The sequence below is a fragment of the Ostrinia nubilalis genome, chromosome 7 (assembly GCF_963855985.1).
Source record: "Ostrinia nubilalis chromosome 7, ilOstNubi1.1, whole genome shotgun sequence".
In the NCBI taxonomy this organism is placed as follows: domain Eukaryota; kingdom Metazoa; phylum Arthropoda; class Insecta; order Lepidoptera; family Crambidae; genus Ostrinia; species Ostrinia nubilalis.
The window spans coordinates 6,762,395-6,781,172 of record NC_087094.1 but is presented as its reverse complement, the minus strand read 5'-3'; the positions used below and the strand labels follow the sequence as shown (position 1 = coordinate 6,781,172).

At 33.8% G+C, this 18,778-nt stretch overlaps 3 protein-coding genes and 1 long non-coding RNA gene across 4 annotated transcripts in view; 3 read left to right on the top strand and 1 right to left on the bottom strand.

Moving 5' to 3' along the window:
• The first annotated feature begins 283 nt into the window (after positions 1 to 283).
• On the top strand, positions 284 to 2,831 carry LOC135073151 (nuclear pore complex protein Nup50). The gene is made up of 2 exons (XM_063967198.1): positions 284 to 697; positions 890 to 2,831. Exons 1-2 carry the CDS (start codon positions 527 to 529, stop codon positions 2,552 to 2,554), a joined length of 1,836 nt encoding a protein of 611 aa, XP_063823268.1. The 5' UTR covers positions 284 to 526; the 3' UTR covers positions 2,555 to 2,831.
• Positions 2,832 to 10,623: 7,792 nt separating this feature from the next.
• Positions 10,624 to 18,778, bottom strand: part of LOC135073169 (protein lin-9 homolog) — an 89,101-nt gene continuing 80,946 nt past the window's right edge. Inside the window, exons 2-3 of the mRNA XM_063967230.1 lie at positions 12,857 to 12,997; positions 10,624 to 12,467 (exon numbers count right to left, since the gene is read on the bottom strand). Of these exons, the coding sequence (XP_063823300.1) occupies positions 10,783 to 12,467; positions 12,857 to 12,875 (1,704 nt within the window). The 5' untranslated portion in view covers positions 12,876 to 12,997 and the 3' untranslated portion in view covers positions 10,624 to 10,782. The remainder of the gene's footprint in view (positions 12,468 to 12,856; positions 12,998 to 18,778) is intronic.
• LOC135073181 (uncharacterized) lies at positions 12,478 to 16,150 on the top strand. The gene is made up of 3 exons (XR_010257589.1): positions 12,478 to 12,798; positions 14,982 to 15,157; positions 15,749 to 16,150. It is a non-coding gene; the product is annotated as an uncharacterized LOC135073181 (long non-coding RNA).
• Positions 16,621 to 18,195, top strand: LOC135073179 (uncharacterized). The gene is made up of 3 exons (XM_063967253.1): positions 16,621 to 16,832; positions 17,171 to 17,347; positions 17,837 to 18,195. The coding sequence occupies exons 1-3, from the start codon at positions 16,772 to 16,774 to the stop codon at positions 18,037 to 18,039; spliced, it is 441 nt and encodes a 146-aa protein (XP_063823323.1). The 5' UTR covers positions 16,621 to 16,771; the 3' UTR covers positions 18,040 to 18,195.

Genomic DNA, 18,778 nt, shown 5'->3' with positions numbered 1-18,778 from the left:
TTGAGCTAAAATTAAATGCTGAAAAGATGAATTATTAATGAAATTAGCATTCCTTTATCGGAATTTACATTCCCGCCTTAGGCAGTTCGATTCATTCAAGTTATTTATAATTTTCAAATGTATATTATTCTAATCTGCTTCTTAGATGCCAATAAAGCCCTCCCCCAAAAATTTTAAAGTAAAAGCTGATAAATGGCTTAGAACCAATGTGCCATGTCGGTACTTAATGATTAAAAAAAATGATTTAAAACTATATTTTGACATTTTATTGAATAAAATGACATCTCTTGTCGCTGGTTCGCATTTGTAGCGAATGCGTGCATGCATGTTTCGCGAAAAAATTGCCTAATTTCTACAATTTGTGATTTTATTCTAGATTGTATGTCGTTTTAATCATTTTCTGTATAATTTAATGGGATATATTCATAACTGTTTCTAATGAACACCTGCTGAACAATAAAAGTCCGGATACAGTGTTTAGGGAGTGATTTTACTAGTAACTTTTAATAAATATTAATCTCCAAATATGTCTGCAAAAAGAGCTGCGACCACCGAACTAAATCATGAAAACTGGGATCAGGAAGACCCGTCGGAACATGAAGAAATGGGCTCATTTAAAACTGCATCCAAGGACGTTCTCGAAAAACGTGTAATCAGAACCGCTAAAAGGCGTGCACCGATCGGCGGTAACGACGAGGTGAGTTTCTGCTAATCAGATAGTATTTGTGCTCTTTTAGTATAGTAAACTAACAAATAGATATCTATAATCTTCTTTGAGAACAATAGGTAGAAATGTTATACCTACCGCCTGTTAATTAAATGCTTGTACATAACATTAGGATTTTGGATCGCCAATCATAATCTAATTTCTTAATTTTGTTAATTTCAGAGTAAGAAAGGAGTCTTCAGTGGATTTGGAGGATTCAATAAATCACAGCCATCTTCATTTGATTTCTTAGCAAACCTGACAAATGGAAATAAAGCTAGCAGCTCTCCTGTAAGTAAAAGTGACACAGCTGTGACATCAAGCTTATTTTCAAATAAGCCTCTATCAAGTACCACAGGATCAGGCATTTTTGGGTCACAAGTTTCATCAACTCCAACCAAATCAACATTTGGTGTGGCTACTTCACAATCTTCACCATTATTCGGAAGCTCAACAAATACTCAAGCTGCAACATCTATATTTACTGCCTCTAAAGCTGATTCCACTGTTGGTGATTCCCCTTACAAAACTCAACCTGTGTCAAGTTCCAATGAACCAAGCAGTACCAATTCCAGCAAAATTACAACTGCTATTTCTAATCCATCTGGATCTCAAGTAACATCGACAATATTTGGAGCACCCAATGGGGGTGCAAATGTGAACAAATCATTGTTCTCTAACACTAATAGCAGCACACCATTCAAAATTCAGTCTGTCTCAAGTTCTACAACAGTGCAGAGTAATTTTGGGGTGTTAGCAACATCTGCAACAGAATCAAAGGCAAATGAAAGTGCAGAAAAGACAGAGACTCCAGATGATGATAAAAAGATAGCATACTATACTAAATTGAAGGGCCTAAATGAATCTGTTTCTGACTGGATCAAAAAACATGTAGAAGAAACTCCACTCTGTATATTGACTCCTATATTTCGTGATTATGAAAAGTATCTGAAAGAAATGCAAGATGAATATCATGGCACTGACAAAGACGATAAATCAAGTAAAGGCACTGGCTCCATGTCTGAAGTAAAGTCTAGTGGCAGCGAATCAAGCACAACTAAACAAAGCATACCTTTTGCAGCTAACAACTTGAATTCTTCACCATTTTCTAAAACAGATTCGTCACCAAATTCAAAACCAGTAACATTTGGTTTGACAACTAATGGGTCTGCACTTGGAGAGACACCAAAAACAACATTTTCATTTGGAATTAATAATTCCACAAGCACAACTACCACCAGTGCAGGGTTTTCATTTGGCATTAGCACAACACAAACTTCTACTACTACTGCAACCAGTCCATTTTCTTCTACTACAGGAATAAGTTCAGCAACAAGTCCATTTTCTGCAACATCCACAGCAAATTCTAATGGACCTACAGCACCCTTTTCATTCGGAATTGGAAAACCATTTAGTTTTAATTCCAATGTCCAAAAACCCGCCTCAGAAACAACAGAAAACACCAAAGAAGATGAAGATGAGCCACCAAAAGTCGAATTCACTCCAGTTGTTGAAGAAAATAGTGTCTTTGATAAGAAGTGCAAGATATTTGTTAAGAAAGATGGAAACTTCGTCGACAAAGGTGTGGGAACTCTTTACATAAAGAAAGTAGAAGACAGTAGTAAACATCAGTTGCTTGTTAGAGCAAATACTAATTTGGGAAATGTTTTGGTTAATTTGATTTTATCTTCTGCTATACCAACTCAACGTATGGGCAAAAATAATGTTATGTTGGTGTGTATTCCCACTCCTGATGCAAAACCACCACCAACTCCTATCTTGATCCGAGTCAAAACTACTGAGGAAGCTGATGAACTACTGGAAACGTTGGATAAATACAAATCATAAATTGTACTAGATGATTAGACTAACTTAAGTAACTTTGTAGATAGCAGTTAAACTGAAAACATAATATTTTACAATTCCATGTATCAATTTTTTATGACTAGTTTTATGTAAAGTAATCTGAAAATATTAGCCACATTGTTTCTTTAATTTTTGGGGAAAATGACCCAAGGAGTACCTACATAATTATAGGCTCGCTTGAATTTTAAAATTAAAATAAAAACCATTAATAATTATTACAGTAATAATAATAAACAATATTGCTTTTTTTCTTTCATCATTCCAGCTTTTTTTATTTTTACACCTGCACAATTTGAGAGTAAATTAGTAGTACCTACAACAATTTAAATTATCTACTATCCATCATAGAGAAAAGTAATACATAGGAAATAGAGAACCCTCTCTGTCAAATTTTTGAGCCTACTAATTGACAGCCTGGTGTTAAATTCCTTGTACTTAACCTACGTACGTAACGCTCACATACATACATAGTACACGCACACATACATACATAAAGTCCACGCACACATACACACAGTTCACGCACACATAGGCCCTCATAACCTTCAAAGAATTATTGTTTTTATGATGTACAATGTAGAATTTTTTCAAATCCATTATTTTGAAAATATTTATCTTTATGGTGTACGTATTGTATTATTTTCAAAACAATGGATTTGGAAAAATTCTACATTGCACATGGAAATGCAAATAAGTAAACAAAAACTTTTGAATTTAATAATTTTACTTTATTTATGAACACACATAATATTATACACCAAAAGCGTCTTTTCGCAAAGTTTTCAACAACACTAAAAAAGCATTTGCATATTGAGAAAACTCAGATCACTTGTGAACATAACAGAAAGATTCTTCGCGATTCACGAAGGAACGAACAAAACTCCGATGAACCAGAACAGCAGCAGGTACGAAGGAATGAACTTGAATTTGACTCGACGACTCTTCAATACTTTAATAGGGCCACAGAAAACTTAAATGATGGCTAAGAAAACAAGAATGCATTTAACATAACAAAAACAACACCGGCCATTTTGGAGGAAAAACAATGTTGCCATATGTTAAATAGTAATTTCTACTACTCTATTATGTAAATTATAACAAAAATGTCAATGTTCAGTTTTAAATTAAAACAAATTAATTTCATTTAAAAAAAGTTTTCACATTGTAATTAACAATATTCTCAAATATATTTTAATTAAGAAAAAAAATGAAAATATGAAGGAAACAGGAGCAGCGACATCTAGAGCGTTTTAGGGTAGTTAAAAAGTATTTGAATTTATTCACCGATGCACTATGGATCGAAATTGCGATTTATGGACATAGCGATTTTTTTCACAATTTCTACTTGAAAAAAATACCTATCGATAGGTTACGTTATTCTGATGAATAAAAGCTGCACAAGTTTTTCTCTAAAACCAATAGCTTGGCTGGAAAAAAATATTTTAAATTTTTGTTGTATGGAATGAAACATAAAGTGGTCGATTACGACTAAGCCTTGACAGATCTTGCTTTGAAACTACTTGAGCCTTGTTCTATGGCTTGTTGACTATAATCCTACGCTATCAGCGCGCGCCCAAAATTGCCCGTTCATAAGTTATGAGGTTCTGAAAAAATAAAAAAAAGTAAGTAAAAGTGACTTTTTTTCGGAATATCTTTAAAGATTTAACGAAAATATAAATATTCTATACGTTAATAATGTAAATTAACCTTAAATTACTGCTAAAAACGCATTTTAATAAAATTAAAAGGAATAAAATCAGCGATTTTTTTTTCACAATTTCTGTTTGAAAAAAATACCTATCGATAGGGTATATTATTCTGGTGAATAAATATTATTGAACGTTTTTCTCTAAAACCAATAGTTTGGCTGGAAAAAAATATTTTTCATTTTCGTTGTATGGAATGAAACATAAAGTGGCCGATTTCGACTAAGCCTTGACAGATTTTTCTTTGAAACTACTTGAGCCTTGATCTATGGCTTGTTGACTATAATCCTACACCAACAGCGCGCGCCCAAAGTTGCCCATTCAGAAGTTATGAGGTTCCGAAAAATGAAAATTAAAGTAAGTAAAAGTATCTTTTTTTGGGTATATCTTTAAAGATTCAACTAAAACATAAAAATTCTATACTTTAGTAATGTAATTAACCTTTCTCTTGTCGTCTTATCTAAAGAAAAGTCAATTTTACTTACTTTAATTTTCATTTTTCGGAACCTCATAACTTCTGAACGGGCAACTTTGGGCGCGCGCTGTTAGTGTAGGATCATACTCAACAAGCCATAGATCAAGGCTCAAGTAGTTTCAAAGCAAAATCTGTCAAGGCTTAGTCTAAATCGACCACTTTATGTTTCTTTCCATACAACGAAAATGGAAAATATGTTTTTCCAGCCAAACTATTGGTTTTAGAGAAAAACGTTTAATAATATTTATTCATCAGAATAACATTTATCGATAGGTATTTTTTTTAAACAGAAATTGTGAAATAAAAATCGCTGATTTTATTCCTTTTAATTTTATTAAAATGTGTTTTTAGCAGTAATTTAAAGTTAATTTACATTATTACCGTAAAGAATCTTTATATTTTTGTTAAATCTTTAAAGATATTCCAAAAAAAAGTCACTTTTACTTACTTTTTTTTTCAATTTTCAAAACCTCATAACTTGTGAACGGGCAACTTTGGGCGCGCGCTGATAGCGTAGGATTATAGTCAACAAGCCATAGAACAAGGCTCAAGTAGTTTCAAAGCAAGATCTGTCAAGGCTTAGTCGAAATCGACCACTTTATGTTTCATTCCATACAACGAAAATGGAAAATATTTTTTTCCAGCCAAACTATTGGTTTTAGAGAAAAACTTGTGCAGCATTTATTCATCAGAATAACGTAACCTATCGATAGGTAATTTTTTCAAATAGAAATTGTGAAAAAAATCGCTATGTCAATAAATCGCAATTTCGATCCATAGTGCGATGTCGCTGTTTGGAAGCAAGTTTCACTTCGATGACCGTTGTATGGAAGTTTCCACACCCTGCTATCCATAGATTAATGAAGCTACTATCTAGTCACAGATATGGATTAGAGTAGATACAGCAAGTTGATCGTCAAAGCGTGCCATTCCGATATGTCCAAATGGACATACATGGTCGAGTGATGTTCATGTAATCCGATTACAACAATCGGTTACGATGATTTTACGAGGACAGTAGTACGAACATGGTAGAAAGAAGAAATTATTTACGGATTGAGAATTATAATTAACAGCACAAGTAACAAATAATTAATTAGAATAAAGTAGCAGTAGAAGAAGTATAAAGTAGCATTGTTTTTAATACATATCCTGCGATGTACTCTTAAGAGTTAAAACCATGGTCCCTGTATGTGGTGCACTCATACCGATCCCAAGGAACCGTACTTACTCATAACAATAAGACACACACTGATGCATGTATTCATGCACTTGACAAATTTATGTCTTGAAACGCTGGTAGGGTAAAAAAAATAACGAGATTTGACGATTTGTAAGAATCAATTTATTTTAAAAAGGTAAATAAAGATGTTTTTGGTTTTGTATTTAACAAATTATCAGTTTTATCGGAATTAATTAATTTTCGAATCGAGTCACACGATATCATTCGATGACTTTGCAAATGCAGTACGATGATACGATTACTTTTACGTTGCGGCAATCACTAAAATTCGCTAAAATGACACTAATGACGTTTAAAAAGTGGCACGCTCGGCTTCATACAATTTTTGACACATGCTGCATCTATCCATATCTGTGTATCTAGTCGTCTACTTTACTGCAGCTCATCCTAGTATCCTATCCTCATAAGCGTATCTAGGGTTATTTATTTTTTCACGGGGATCATCACGTGAAGCAGCGCGGGGGAGGGCGGTATGCTTTAATTTAAATCTACAGGGTGTTAGGTAAATGGGTATATGAGCCGACACTAGCCCATGTTATTGTTAACATATGCATATAAATGGTATGGTGAAGTCAGAAAATTGATATCATAATTTTAATTATTTTAATTTTCATACAAATCTGATTTTATAAATTTTATTTTGTATGAACATTTAAAAAATAAAAATGACGTTATCAAATTTCTGACTTCACCATACCATACCATTTATATGCATATACCCATTTACCTAACACCCTGTACATACACGCGCATGAGACGTATTGGTCGCGTTTCAGTACCTAAGCAAAGTTAAAAGAACATTAGTTTTGATTAAATTAATTATGTAGGTAGTTACTAACTACTAAGCATATTTTTGAAGTCTTGTTTAGGATTTGATCAGGAGAACGGTAGAGGCATGGGGCGGGCCGCCCCTCTGTTAGTCCGCCACCGTGCAAATGCATTAAAATGTTACATGGATTAAAGTAAGTATTCGGTCCCTTTGTAAGAGTATAAAGATGTCACGTTCACTAAAGAGTTACAGGGTCTGGAGTTGTTTTTTTGTACAAAGTTACTTCGCTCGTGTGGAGCGATTCGTTGCCTGTCTATGGGCGATGAACCACAGGATAAAGGACGAAGCACACTTATTAACACGGAAACGAATCACCATATCAGGCGGTCAGTACTTATACTTTTTATGAAGGCAGTTTCCTCGTGGTCATACCTATAAGGCTGGTTTTAGTGTCACGCGGACTGTCACACAGTGGTCCCGATTTAATAAAACATGGACATTGATGCTAGAGGCACGAAAATTTTTTTGATGGTTACTGCTATGATAACTAATAAGGCAAAAAAATATTACAATCCTACGACGTCTATTTCGTAGTAAAAAAAAATATATACATATTTTTTGTATGGAAGAAATTACGTTTCTGTCAATTTTTCGAAATTCTTTAACGATGTCAAGATGCCGATCACACATGTTATAAAACAAGTGATTCTGTGTATTTCATGCGAAGATACTTGTCACTTATCTCTGCGTACTTTTGAGTTATCGAGGGTTGAAAAATCGATTTTTTTATATTAAATATTTCCACGAAAAATTGCCAGAATTACAATATGGTGTATAAGGGACACCTTTGATGACACATAACAACGACTCGCACTCGCGCGCGCTCGTATGCATCAACTTTTACTAAAATAAAAAAAATAATTAAGGGAAATACTTAATACAACGTTGTATGTATAGGTCCGCTGGCCGTAAAAAGTAGCTTATACGAGAGGTTGCCCAATTTACAATATGTCCATCATTGATAACTCACACAAATATCGTCTCTCTCTGAAGGATAACAAGTTTTTTTTGGTTCCAGAAGCTCTTGATAGAATGGAAGCCCATAAATACTCTCTGAAGCGAGAATGAATCTCAAATTGCGATATTGCCATTTTGACAAATTACATGATGTAACTAGCGCTAACGTTTATCTTCAGGTAAACACAGTTTTAAGTTAAAAGATTGTCTACTATTTCACACTGTTCTTCGTTTTGGAACAGTTCTTTGATTATAGGTAGTCGCTAATTTGGTTTTGTTAGACTCTTTCAGTTTAGCACATAAATCCTAAACTAATTCCTCCTCAGAATGATCTAAAAGTGTTAGAGAGCGCCTCTTCTTCTGCAGAAGAAGAATTTTGCATAAATCTTCAAAAGGTTTTTTATTTATACTAAAAGTCGATGGTTGCACATCTACTTCCGCAGTCTCATCAACTGGAGCGTCTTCCTCAGTATTAACGTTGTCTATGCGTTGTGATAACTCGGTAAAAAACATTTTTTAATTCTATATTTTTACAATTCGGCCAGACAATTTCAGAGTCTAGCCCATGCGAATTCTGGTGCAAAAATGTCTTTTGGGCTCTGCTGGAAGCAGACCATATCTTCTTTGATATATTTCTTGTAAAATTACGACTTAATAATTTGATAATTACTCAAATCTTCGGAAGACAATTCAATGCCAATACGTTCGTCATTTTAGTCTGAATTGGTCTGGCCGAAATGTAAAAATATAGAATTAAAAAATGTTTTTTACCGAGTTATCACAACGCATAGACAACGTTAACACCGAGGAAGACGCTCCAGTTGATGAGACTGCGGAAGTAGATGTGCAACCATCGACTTCTGGTATAAATAAAAAACCTTTTGAAGATTTATGCAAAATTCTTCTTCTGCAGAAGAAGAGGCGCTCTCTAACACTTTTAGATCATTCTGAGGAGGAATTAGTTAACGCTTTATGTGCTAAACTGAAAGAGTCTAACAAAACCAAATTAGCGACTACCTATAATCAAAGAACTGTTCCAAAACGAAGAACAGTGTGAAATAGTAGACAATCTTTTAACTTAAAACTGTGTCTACCTGAGGATAAACGTTAGCGCTAGTTACATCATGTAATTTGTCAAAATGGCAATATCGCAATTTGAGATTCATTCTCACTTCAGAGAGTATTTATGAGCTTCCATCCTATCAAAAGCTTCTGGAAACAAAAAAAACTTGTTATCCTTCAGAGAGAGATGATATTTGTGTGAGTTATCAATGATGGACATATTGTAAATTGGGCAACCTCTCGTATAAGCTACTTTTTGACGGCCAGCGGACCTATACATTCAACGTTGTATTAAGTATTTCCCTTAATTTTTTATTTTATTTTATTAAAAGCTGATGCATAAGAGCGCGCGCGAGTGCGAGTCGTTGTTATGTGTCATCAAAGGTGTCCCTTATACACCATATTGTAATTTTGGCAATTTTTCGTGGAAATATTTAATATAAAAAAATCGATTTTTCAACCCTCGATAACTCAAAAGTACGCAGAGATAAGTGACAAGTATCTTCGCATGAAATACTCAGAATCACTTGTTTTATAACATGTGTGATCGGCATCTTGACATCGTTTAAGAATTTCGAAAAATTTACAGAAACGTAATTTCTTCCATACAAAAAATATCTATATATTTTTTTTTACTACGAAATAGACGTCGTAGGATTGTAATATTTTTTTGCCTTATTAGTTATCATAGCAGTAATCATCAAAAAAAATTTCGTGCTTCTAGCATCAATGTCCATGTTTTATTAAATCGGGACCACCGTGTGTCAGTGCGGATCGCTACGCACAGCCCATTTGTATGAACTACTAGGGAGCGAGCGGTTCTTGCGGACCGCATTACTCTAAAACGCTCCCTAGAAGTTCATACAGATTGGCCGTGCGGAGCGGGTCCGCACCGGACGATCCGCGTGACACTAAAACCAGCCTAACATATCAATTTCCATTGATAATGTACCTACAATACGAAATGCGTATAAGTAAGCCCCTGTGGATGGGAATAAAGGCATGCAACGCACTCGAACTATCCGCAACGTAACGTACTACCCGTTCGCGCTAAGTTTGCCGGTCCGTGGAATGCGCGTCCCCTCACTATCCGCAACGTAACGTACTACCCGTTCGCGCTAAGTTTGCCGGTCCGTGGAATGCGCGGACTCTCCAATCTCCAACTGCGATATGTCTTATTTTAGGCAAAAACACAATTTTTATCAATAATTATTATAAATAAAAAATATTTAAAATACCACCTAGTTTGATAAAGTTATAGACGCTTCCCTTCGAGTGACGTCATATCGCCAGCGCAAACAACCATAGCACAACAATCAACCTACTCACTTGCTTTCTAATGCTCAAAATATTATATTACTTTTGTTTGTGTACCTCGGTGTACCTACATAATTTCATACTTTTTTATTGATTCTTTTTTTAGCACAAGATTCATGTTACACAAATAGGAAGAAAAATGAAATGAAATAAAAATATTATGTAAATATTTTATTTTATTAGGTAATAAAATTGCTTCTTACAATAATCATACAATAGATACAGACTTATTTATAACTAGCTTTCCGCCCGCGGCTTCGCCCGCGTGGAATTTTGTCTGTCACAGAAAAACTTTATCGCGCGCGTCCCTGTTTCAAAAACCGGGATAAAAACTATCCTATGTTCTTTCCCGGGACTCAAACTATCTCTATGCCAAATTTCATCAAAATCGGTTGCGAGGTTTAAGCGGGAAAGCGTAACAGACAGACAGACAGAGTTACTTTCGCATTTATAATATTAGTTGGGATTTTTAAAGACTGAAAATACTTTTAATTTTTCAGAAGTTTACACTTGCTCAAAGTTTAAAATGATACTGCCATAATTCAGATTTGAAATGTACAAATTCATTATCAACAAAGCTAAAATTTGAATATTTGGTACATAATAATTAATACATTCATTTTATGTGCCACTACTTGATGAAGTTTGCCCCAGACCCATTTGTATTCTATGCATATGAATTTCAATATTATTTTGGAATACTTTTTGATGGTGTGGTTTTAATTTGAGTTTAATTTGATCCATTGTTCCTTGAAGTACACTCAATTCGTAGGCATTCTGATCAGAATCAGATAAACTTTTAACTTGTAACATCAATGCTGTCAAATCAGTAATAATGTCTATTAAATTTTCATCCTTGACTGATCCATTATTATTTTTCTCAACTAAGTAAGATGCCTCTTCGCGACATGTTTCTCTTAAATGTGATGGTGCTAGCATTGCTGCCAAGCTAGGCCCTGGAGCAATCTGCTGACAGTAAATTTGTATTTCATTAATATACTCCTGTAAGTCCATGTTCATTCTTTCTAAGTCAATAACTATGGCAGCATATTTTCTTTCAAAATCTTCAGGCATTTTTTGTCCAAAACATTTACGTTTTTCAGCTTCACTGTTATATTCTTTTAGTTTGTTTATTTTATTTCTTTTTGCATGGAGGATTTTTGTAAGTTTCACTATTAACTCCATAAAAGCCAAAGGATAGCTGGTGATTGTTGGCTCAACAGTTTTCTTTAAGTCCGAGCAGCCAATTAAAGGATCTCCTTGTGTGTTGTTATTATTGGGTGTAGTGGGCTGATGTAAATTATAAATTCCTTGCATGACGTACCGAGGTCTGAACTTTTGGGTGATACTAGAAAGACATATTGTATCGGGTGGATCATTCGACAACACCTCAAAATCTGGCACTGAGTGTGTACCTAATTTTGGCCTTTCAAATGATATTCTGTATGTATTGTTGGATGTATCAACAGCATCTATACAACCAGTGAATAAACCATCCTGTGGCTTACGAAGTCTGGCTGTCACTTTTGTGCCCACTACTAACTGCATCGGTATCTCATTTGGCAGATCTTTGATACATAAATCTGCATTTTTTCTTTGTTGAATAAATCTAATCAACTTTCTCTTCCTTTCCAATTCCTTCCTTTCTTCAGCAAAAAATGCTTGAGAACATCTTCGGGGCTTACCCATCATTCTTCTAATCTTGGCCCATTGTACTTGAGTTAACTTACGATTCGCTAGTTGTGGAAATGACTCTTTGAGACATATCATAAAATCATTCTCTCCATCAAACAGTGCCTTGTCAATATTACTGTAGAAATATTCAAAACATACCCACTTGTGTGCTTTAGGTAATTTGAGCAAATTTCTTAGTCTCATACCAATTCGTTGACCAGACTTGCGATCAGGTGACTGAGTAGCTATACTTTCAGCTTTATCATGGTTTCTCTGTACTTTACTTGGAGACTTCTGTTTCTTAGCACTAGAAGTTTTACTTGGAGTTTTAGATAGAATTTTTGGTGTTCTTTTGGGAGACTGTCTTGGAGGAGAAGTATTCACAAAATCATCAACAAATATGAATTTGTTCTTTTTCCTGATTCTAGCAGGCATACCTCTTGCATTTAACTTCTGTACAGGCTCACTTGGAGCTGGTTTTGGGGGTAATTTCGTACCCACTCTATGAAGGCCGAGCGCAGCTGGGCCAAAGGCTGGTGGTTCTTCAGCTTCCTCAGGCAATTCGAAGTCCATTGGTTCATCTTTAACCCTGACACTGGATCGCACCGAATTATTTTCCCCATCTTGGTCTCCTAAAAAGAAACAAAGTTGTGGTTAACAGAAATGCACTGCGAAAACGATCTCTCACTTTGTAAATGTCTCGAGTCCCAAATCAGTATTTATTTAGGGACCCGAAGGCTGAAAACTAAGTGGTTAACTTGGGCAATCAAAACTATGTTGGAGTAAAATCAGTCCGGATAATTTTTAAATTTCGATAAAATACATTGACAATTCGCAATGAAATTTGAATTTTTTCAAATTTTGAATCCAGCGTTCAACATAGCATTCGAAACTAAGCGACGGGGGATAGCTTCATCAAATAATTAACGGCTATGAAGATAAATTGATAGAAACTTTAAATTGGTAAGTTATTAAGCTAAAATTAATTCTTATGGTTTAAAATGTACAAAAACAAACTTACTTTCCGATTTATCCGCCATGTTGATGTGGTAAATTTGATTTTATTTGAAGATGATAGCGCCAAGAAGAGCAAACTGACATTTCGTTATTTTACCGATCGGAGATAAATGGCACAAAGTTTTTTTTCTTCTGGAAGAGGAATCTGAAAAAACCGTAAAAAAACAATAATTTTAATGTAATGGTTATTTTCAATCCAATGTTATGGTTTATCATTTTATTTTTTATGCTACATGATGGTGCATTTGATTCATTGATAACATCGAATAACGGGGGGTAAACCTTTTTGTCAACTCTCAACTAATTAGTAGTTATTAGAAGTAGAGGTAGCTATTAGTTAAATAACAACAGCTAACGTTATTTATAGGACTAATGCAACTGTATTTTTTATCACAGACACAATAGTAATAATTTTATATCTGTAAGTTAACCCATTCAACTCAACCAACGCACATTACGCGTTTTATGAAAAACCACTTGCTGACATTTTTTAATTTTTTTTATAGAAATAATGATTCTATCAAAATAACTGAAGATTTTGAGCAAATGCACAAATTTGACTTAAGGATTGCTGAGAATGGACACTGTACATTATCTTGTTCTGAAAGTCCATTTGGATGTAAAATAGATTGGTACAAAGATATGAAGTTATTGAACACATCATACCGGTATGTCATATTCGGAACTTCGCTGATTAACAAAGAATTCTACGTAATTCAACAAAATCTGACGATGGCTTAATCCGTCGTCTGACATAATTTTTATTGTAATTCTGCTTGAAGGCTCACAGAAAGTCCACTAGAGATGGGTTTCCACCCGGGTAAAAACCCACATGAGGGTAAAAACCCAATAAAAACCCGTTTCATTCCACCCGTGGGTGTTTACACCGGGTGAAAACAAATAATTTTATAATTATTTCAATTGGTATCTTTTCTTTATTTTTATTGAATTTTTCTCATTTAAGTTTATTGATTAATAAGTAATAAGTCAAATTTAACACTAATATGCATTTATATCGTGGCCAAATCGTAAAATTGATCACGTTATGATGATGTGACCAATTGTTTTATAAAATGGTGTTATTTCAAGAATCGTTGAACCGATTTAAAAGAAATTTAGTAGGAACACAATAATTTGTGATCATGGCAAGGACATGGAGGGGGGGATGCCAAAGATGCCAAACTCTCTCTTTGATGACATTACGGTATAAAGTTACAAATAACAACACCAACTACAAAGTACTTCTGCTTAAAAACTTAAAATCGACCGCCCTTCCGCCACTGTAACGCATTGTAACGTTTTTCAAGACCTCCTCTCCCCCCAGATTGCATTACGTAACACTAGAACGCCCCCTTAGCAACAAATACCACTTCTCACTTTAAAAAAACGCTATTTTTGTTTTCACCCACCAGAATGGGTGATAATGGGTAAAAACCGGGTTTTTACCCAAATCACCCAGTTTTAACCCAATCGGGTGAAATGGGTTTTTACCCACTACCCAATATTAAGTCCAACGCGCCAGCAAGTTATACAATACAGATAATTTATAATATCAATGTTAATAATTATGTAAAATTGTCAAACAAAAAAACGATGAATTAAATAATAGTCAAATAAATAACATTAAAATTAAATACATACAAGTCCATAATAGAATGTCATACCTACCTACTAATAAGAATAAGAGTTAAATACATTTATGTCCAGATTTCAACGTCAATAATTATTGCTTATTTACACAAAAGTCTTTGAATTAATACCATTGTTGTACCTGTACATGTAGGTAGGTCATTTATAAAGATTAAGTGTGTGTCCAAGAGTACTACCTTGACTGATACCTGATCGTGTGTAGTATTCGTCAGACTCAAATCCATTTACTCTTACAAATTGACTTCGATTTTCAAAATAATGTATCAAATGATTCTGAATTGCCATAGAGGAATTAGTCGTTAATTCCTCTATGTGAATTCCGTGTTTCCATCAAGTTCGTTTAAGTGGCAAAGAAAATAATCATCAAATTATTGAAAATAATAATTTTATTGATACTATAAGTCATTATGCACACATTCAAGTTATTATTTAATTTATTATAAGCAAGTTTACTATTATTAATATATTTTATTCCATAGAAATAACATGGCTGATAAGAGAGAAGAACCTCATATCACTATTGATCTATTTGATACACTATATATTTTACATGCAACTAAAAACGAAGAAGGCAATTATACATGCAAAATAGATAGTGTCAAAGCTCGAGAATATTCCATTAAAGTGGTGTCAATGGCTAAAATGTTGAATCAAGGTAAGGTCTTCCATTCACATTATGAAAAAACTATTTCCCGTCCAAACGATGGATAACTCTATATTTTAATAACGATGTAATAAAATAATGTATAGTAGGTACATAGTACTCTGTCACTGTTTTTATAGATAGAGGAACCCGTTGCATTTGTCGGGAAAATGGTGGTGGACGCGAATAGGAAGGCATAGGTATTCTAGCTTGCTTAGCATTCATAGGGTTTTAAAAATTTAAAATAAGCTCGCTGAATAAAATGAGGCGTATTGGAGAAAAAATGACATGCGGGCTAGAAAGTGTCGCTTTTTGATCGCTTGTAAATAATCCCTTTACGGAGCGTAGTATAAATAAAATATAACTCCAATGAAAAGGCCTTTTGAAACAAAAACTCGCATTATGCCACTTGTCTAGGGGGGCTGATGTGATGATGATGACGGAATATTGGACGGTGTAATTTTTTAATGTTCATCCAGAACCTTATCAATAGGCTTTATTTAATTATGTAGTCATCATAACAGTGTTTTTATGGTTAGGCTAAGGATGATTATTTGATCAGAATGCAGTTGTTTTTATTTAATAATATTTTTCCAATTGCAGATTTTATTCGCTATTCAATCTATTTGGGATTTATACTATCATTAACGTTCACATGCTACTGCGCTGGTTTGTGTGTAGCTTGGCACCGAAGAACATCTTTTGCAGATCCGATGAATCTCAACTATGGAAAAAAGGTTCATAATGGTGGTAATAATTGTGAACGTGAAACACTTTTAAACAAATAATAATATTAATAAAAAAAAAGGACGTGATAGTTTTTTTTTATATTTGTATCGCACATTATAGCATTTAAAGTGTTTATTAGCGAAAGAAAATATGACGTACATTTTCAACCAGTCTGTCGAATGTACTTTCAAAATTAGTTGGTACAAAAAGAACAGTTAACAGCCCTACTGACTATATTTTATAGACTCTTTGGAAGGATGAAATTTTACTTCTTGGCGGTAATGTAAAACGGAGTGACAATGTTAGCAGTTTTGTTCTAATTTCTAAAATTTGAGTATACAGGGTGCTAGGTAAAATGGGTTTGTAAGCCGATTATAAGCCCATTTACCTAACACCATGTATATGACTATTAATGTGTAATAATGACGGATTGTTAACCATTAAGTGTTCGTGAACTAGCATGAGCGTGGGCAAATGAAACAAAACAGTGCAGCGGATTCTTCAGATTCGCTCAAGTAGTCCGAAGTCTCAGTAAAGCATCCTTGATTTTAACATTCCTAAGTCCCATCTCACTTGGTCCCATTTTGTAACTCTTCCCACTTGAAACTTGAAAATGGCACAAATCAAGTTGGCCTCGACGTGTATTGCCAACATCAAAAAAGATAAACGATATAAGATATTTTAGACAAAAACCGGTTTTTGATACATCATTGTCGTAGGAAATGTCGTCATAGCTGTCATTTTTGCTGTCAAAAGACTTGGTGAAAGTATTTGTATGTGTGTGTAGCGATTTTGTTTGTGGTGGTGAGAAAGATAACTTTATCTAGAGAAAATGAAAACTTTTAAAAGTTAATTACCAAAAGAAATCTTTGTCATTTTGTATTTGTTGATGCCAAAATGAACTACAGTGCTGTGACTTTGTTGCTCCTTGGGATATTTGTGTTGAGAGAAGCAAATGGTAAGTTCCTGACTATAATGTAATGTAGTGACACGGATATAATTTCAAGGTAAAGTGAGAGTTATTTGATGAACAATAGTCTCACATTATATTCGGGTGTAAGATAGTTATGAACGTTAATTCATGCGTTTCATATACACAGATACCTTCAGAATACCCAGATTAACCAATGTACTTAGCATTAGAACTAAATACAGGTTATTTTGTAATACTTATTAATTATGATTTCATTAAATGATTGAATAGTTTACTAATTATCACTACCATATCATTACCATTAAATTTTTCTTGCACATTTATATTAAACCTTCATTGTAACTGGCCATTTTATTTTCCAGGTTTGCAAAAAAGATGTCTTAGGTGCAGGTCTCGAGGTGAACTGGGATCATGTGGAGATCCATTCCCATTCAATGTCACAGAACCAGAAGCAGAAATGGGGATCCATGTAGTGGCTTGTCCTTCTGGCTGGTGCGGGAAGCTGATTGAAGGCACCACGGGAGCATTCCGAACAGATGGTAAATAGTTTTTTAATATTATATTTTAATAAGTACTCCCTTATTTAAAAATAACTTGAAAAAATTTAGCTGCTTGTGGTGGGAATCGAACCTACAATGGGTTCAACCAGTGTCTAAGTAGCTCAGATAGAATAGCAGTCACCTCTGCAAGCGGAAGGTTGTGTGTTCGATTTCTACTTTAGGCAGTTCAGTTTTTCCAAGTTATTTGTAATTAATTTGAAATGCAACTCTTAATGCCATAATTTTTAATAATTATAAACCTGTTTATAAAACTTCTTAATACTTAGGAATACTCTTTTCTGCATAGTATTTGGAAATAACATTCTTTTATTCTTGTGAACTGTAATTATCGAATTTGAATCAAGCTTGTTTGATTTAAGTTTGAATCATTTAATTATTAATATTGAAGATATTTTGATAATTTAAGATTTAATTTTATTCACCTATTTGAAGTAAAAGGTTTAACAAAGTGATTGTGATGTATTACAGATTATGGTGCAGCTACACAAAGAATGTGCTTGCAGCGGCCACCAAACGACTATGAAGAGAGATGTGCCTACACTATGTGGAATCATAAAAAAGTCTACATGTGTTTTTGCAATGGAGACTTGTGCAATTCTGCTATTAAAATCACGGCATTTCCACTATCGTTGTTTATAGCTACATTAGTTACTATATTCAATTTATTATAGAAGAAAAAACAGTGTGTTATATCAAGAAGTATTTCATAAAGGTAGCTAACTACTTAATAGTGATCATCAACAACTTCTAATGATTTTGAGGAGACTGGATTTTTCTTATGGTAGCTAGTAATATTTTTTATTAGCTCATTGTCCTATATTAAATCTCAAGTATTCTCAAGTAACTGAGTACTTAGCAAAAAAGATTAATACCTACTTAGAAACTATTTCTATATTGAAATATATTGTTACTTTAATTATTTAGGTGAAAATGATAATAAATAGGTAATTTGAGTGCAGGTTTACTTTTCCATAAAAGAATGCGCTGGGAGAATGTAACTGTGATGATAATGTATCTGTAAATAATGTATATTTTGTATAAATATTTTTTACCATGAATTTATATCAAACAGATTTCAGTTTGCTTTTTCAGCAGGTCACATAACTTAAATTTTTAGAAATTGTATATTTTTTTATATTCCAGGCTATGCATTATAGTCTTATAATACTCAAGATGTGAAATTTAATGTCTATAGATAGAAGAATGTTACTCAAAAATATGTGGGGATAGAAATCTCATTTATTTTATTATGTACTTAATAGCTTTAGCACTGCCTTGTCTCAGCCCGTGGCTGTAACTGTCCAACTTAATAGTCTGACCCCAACATTTTGGGGTAATTTAGGAATAAGATATTTTAATTTTAAGATACTTAATATTCTGTATCACCCTATACATTCCAATTTAAAGACA

Excerpts from the sequence above, each read along its gene's own strand:
- LOC135073151 (XM_063967198.1), top strand. The coding sequence starts at position 527 with ATGTCTGCAAAAAGAGCTGCGACCACCGAACTAAATCATGAAAACTGG. Across the intron at positions 698-889 it reads CGATCGGCGGTAACGACGAG|AGTAAGAAAGGAGTCTTCAG; the intron begins GTGAGTTTCTGC and ends TGTTAATTTCAG.
- LOC135073179 (XM_063967253.1), top strand. The coding sequence starts at position 16,772 with ATGAACTACAGTGCTGTGACTTTGTTGCTCCTTGGGATATTTGTGTTG. Across the intron at positions 16,833-17,170 it reads TGTGTTGAGAGAAGCAAATG|GTTTGCAAAAAAGATGTCTT; the intron begins GTAAGTTCCTGA and ends TTTATTTTCCAG. Across the intron at positions 17,348-17,836 it reads GGGAGCATTCCGAACAGATG|ATTATGGTGCAGCTACACAA; the intron begins GTAAATAGTTTT and ends GATGTATTACAG.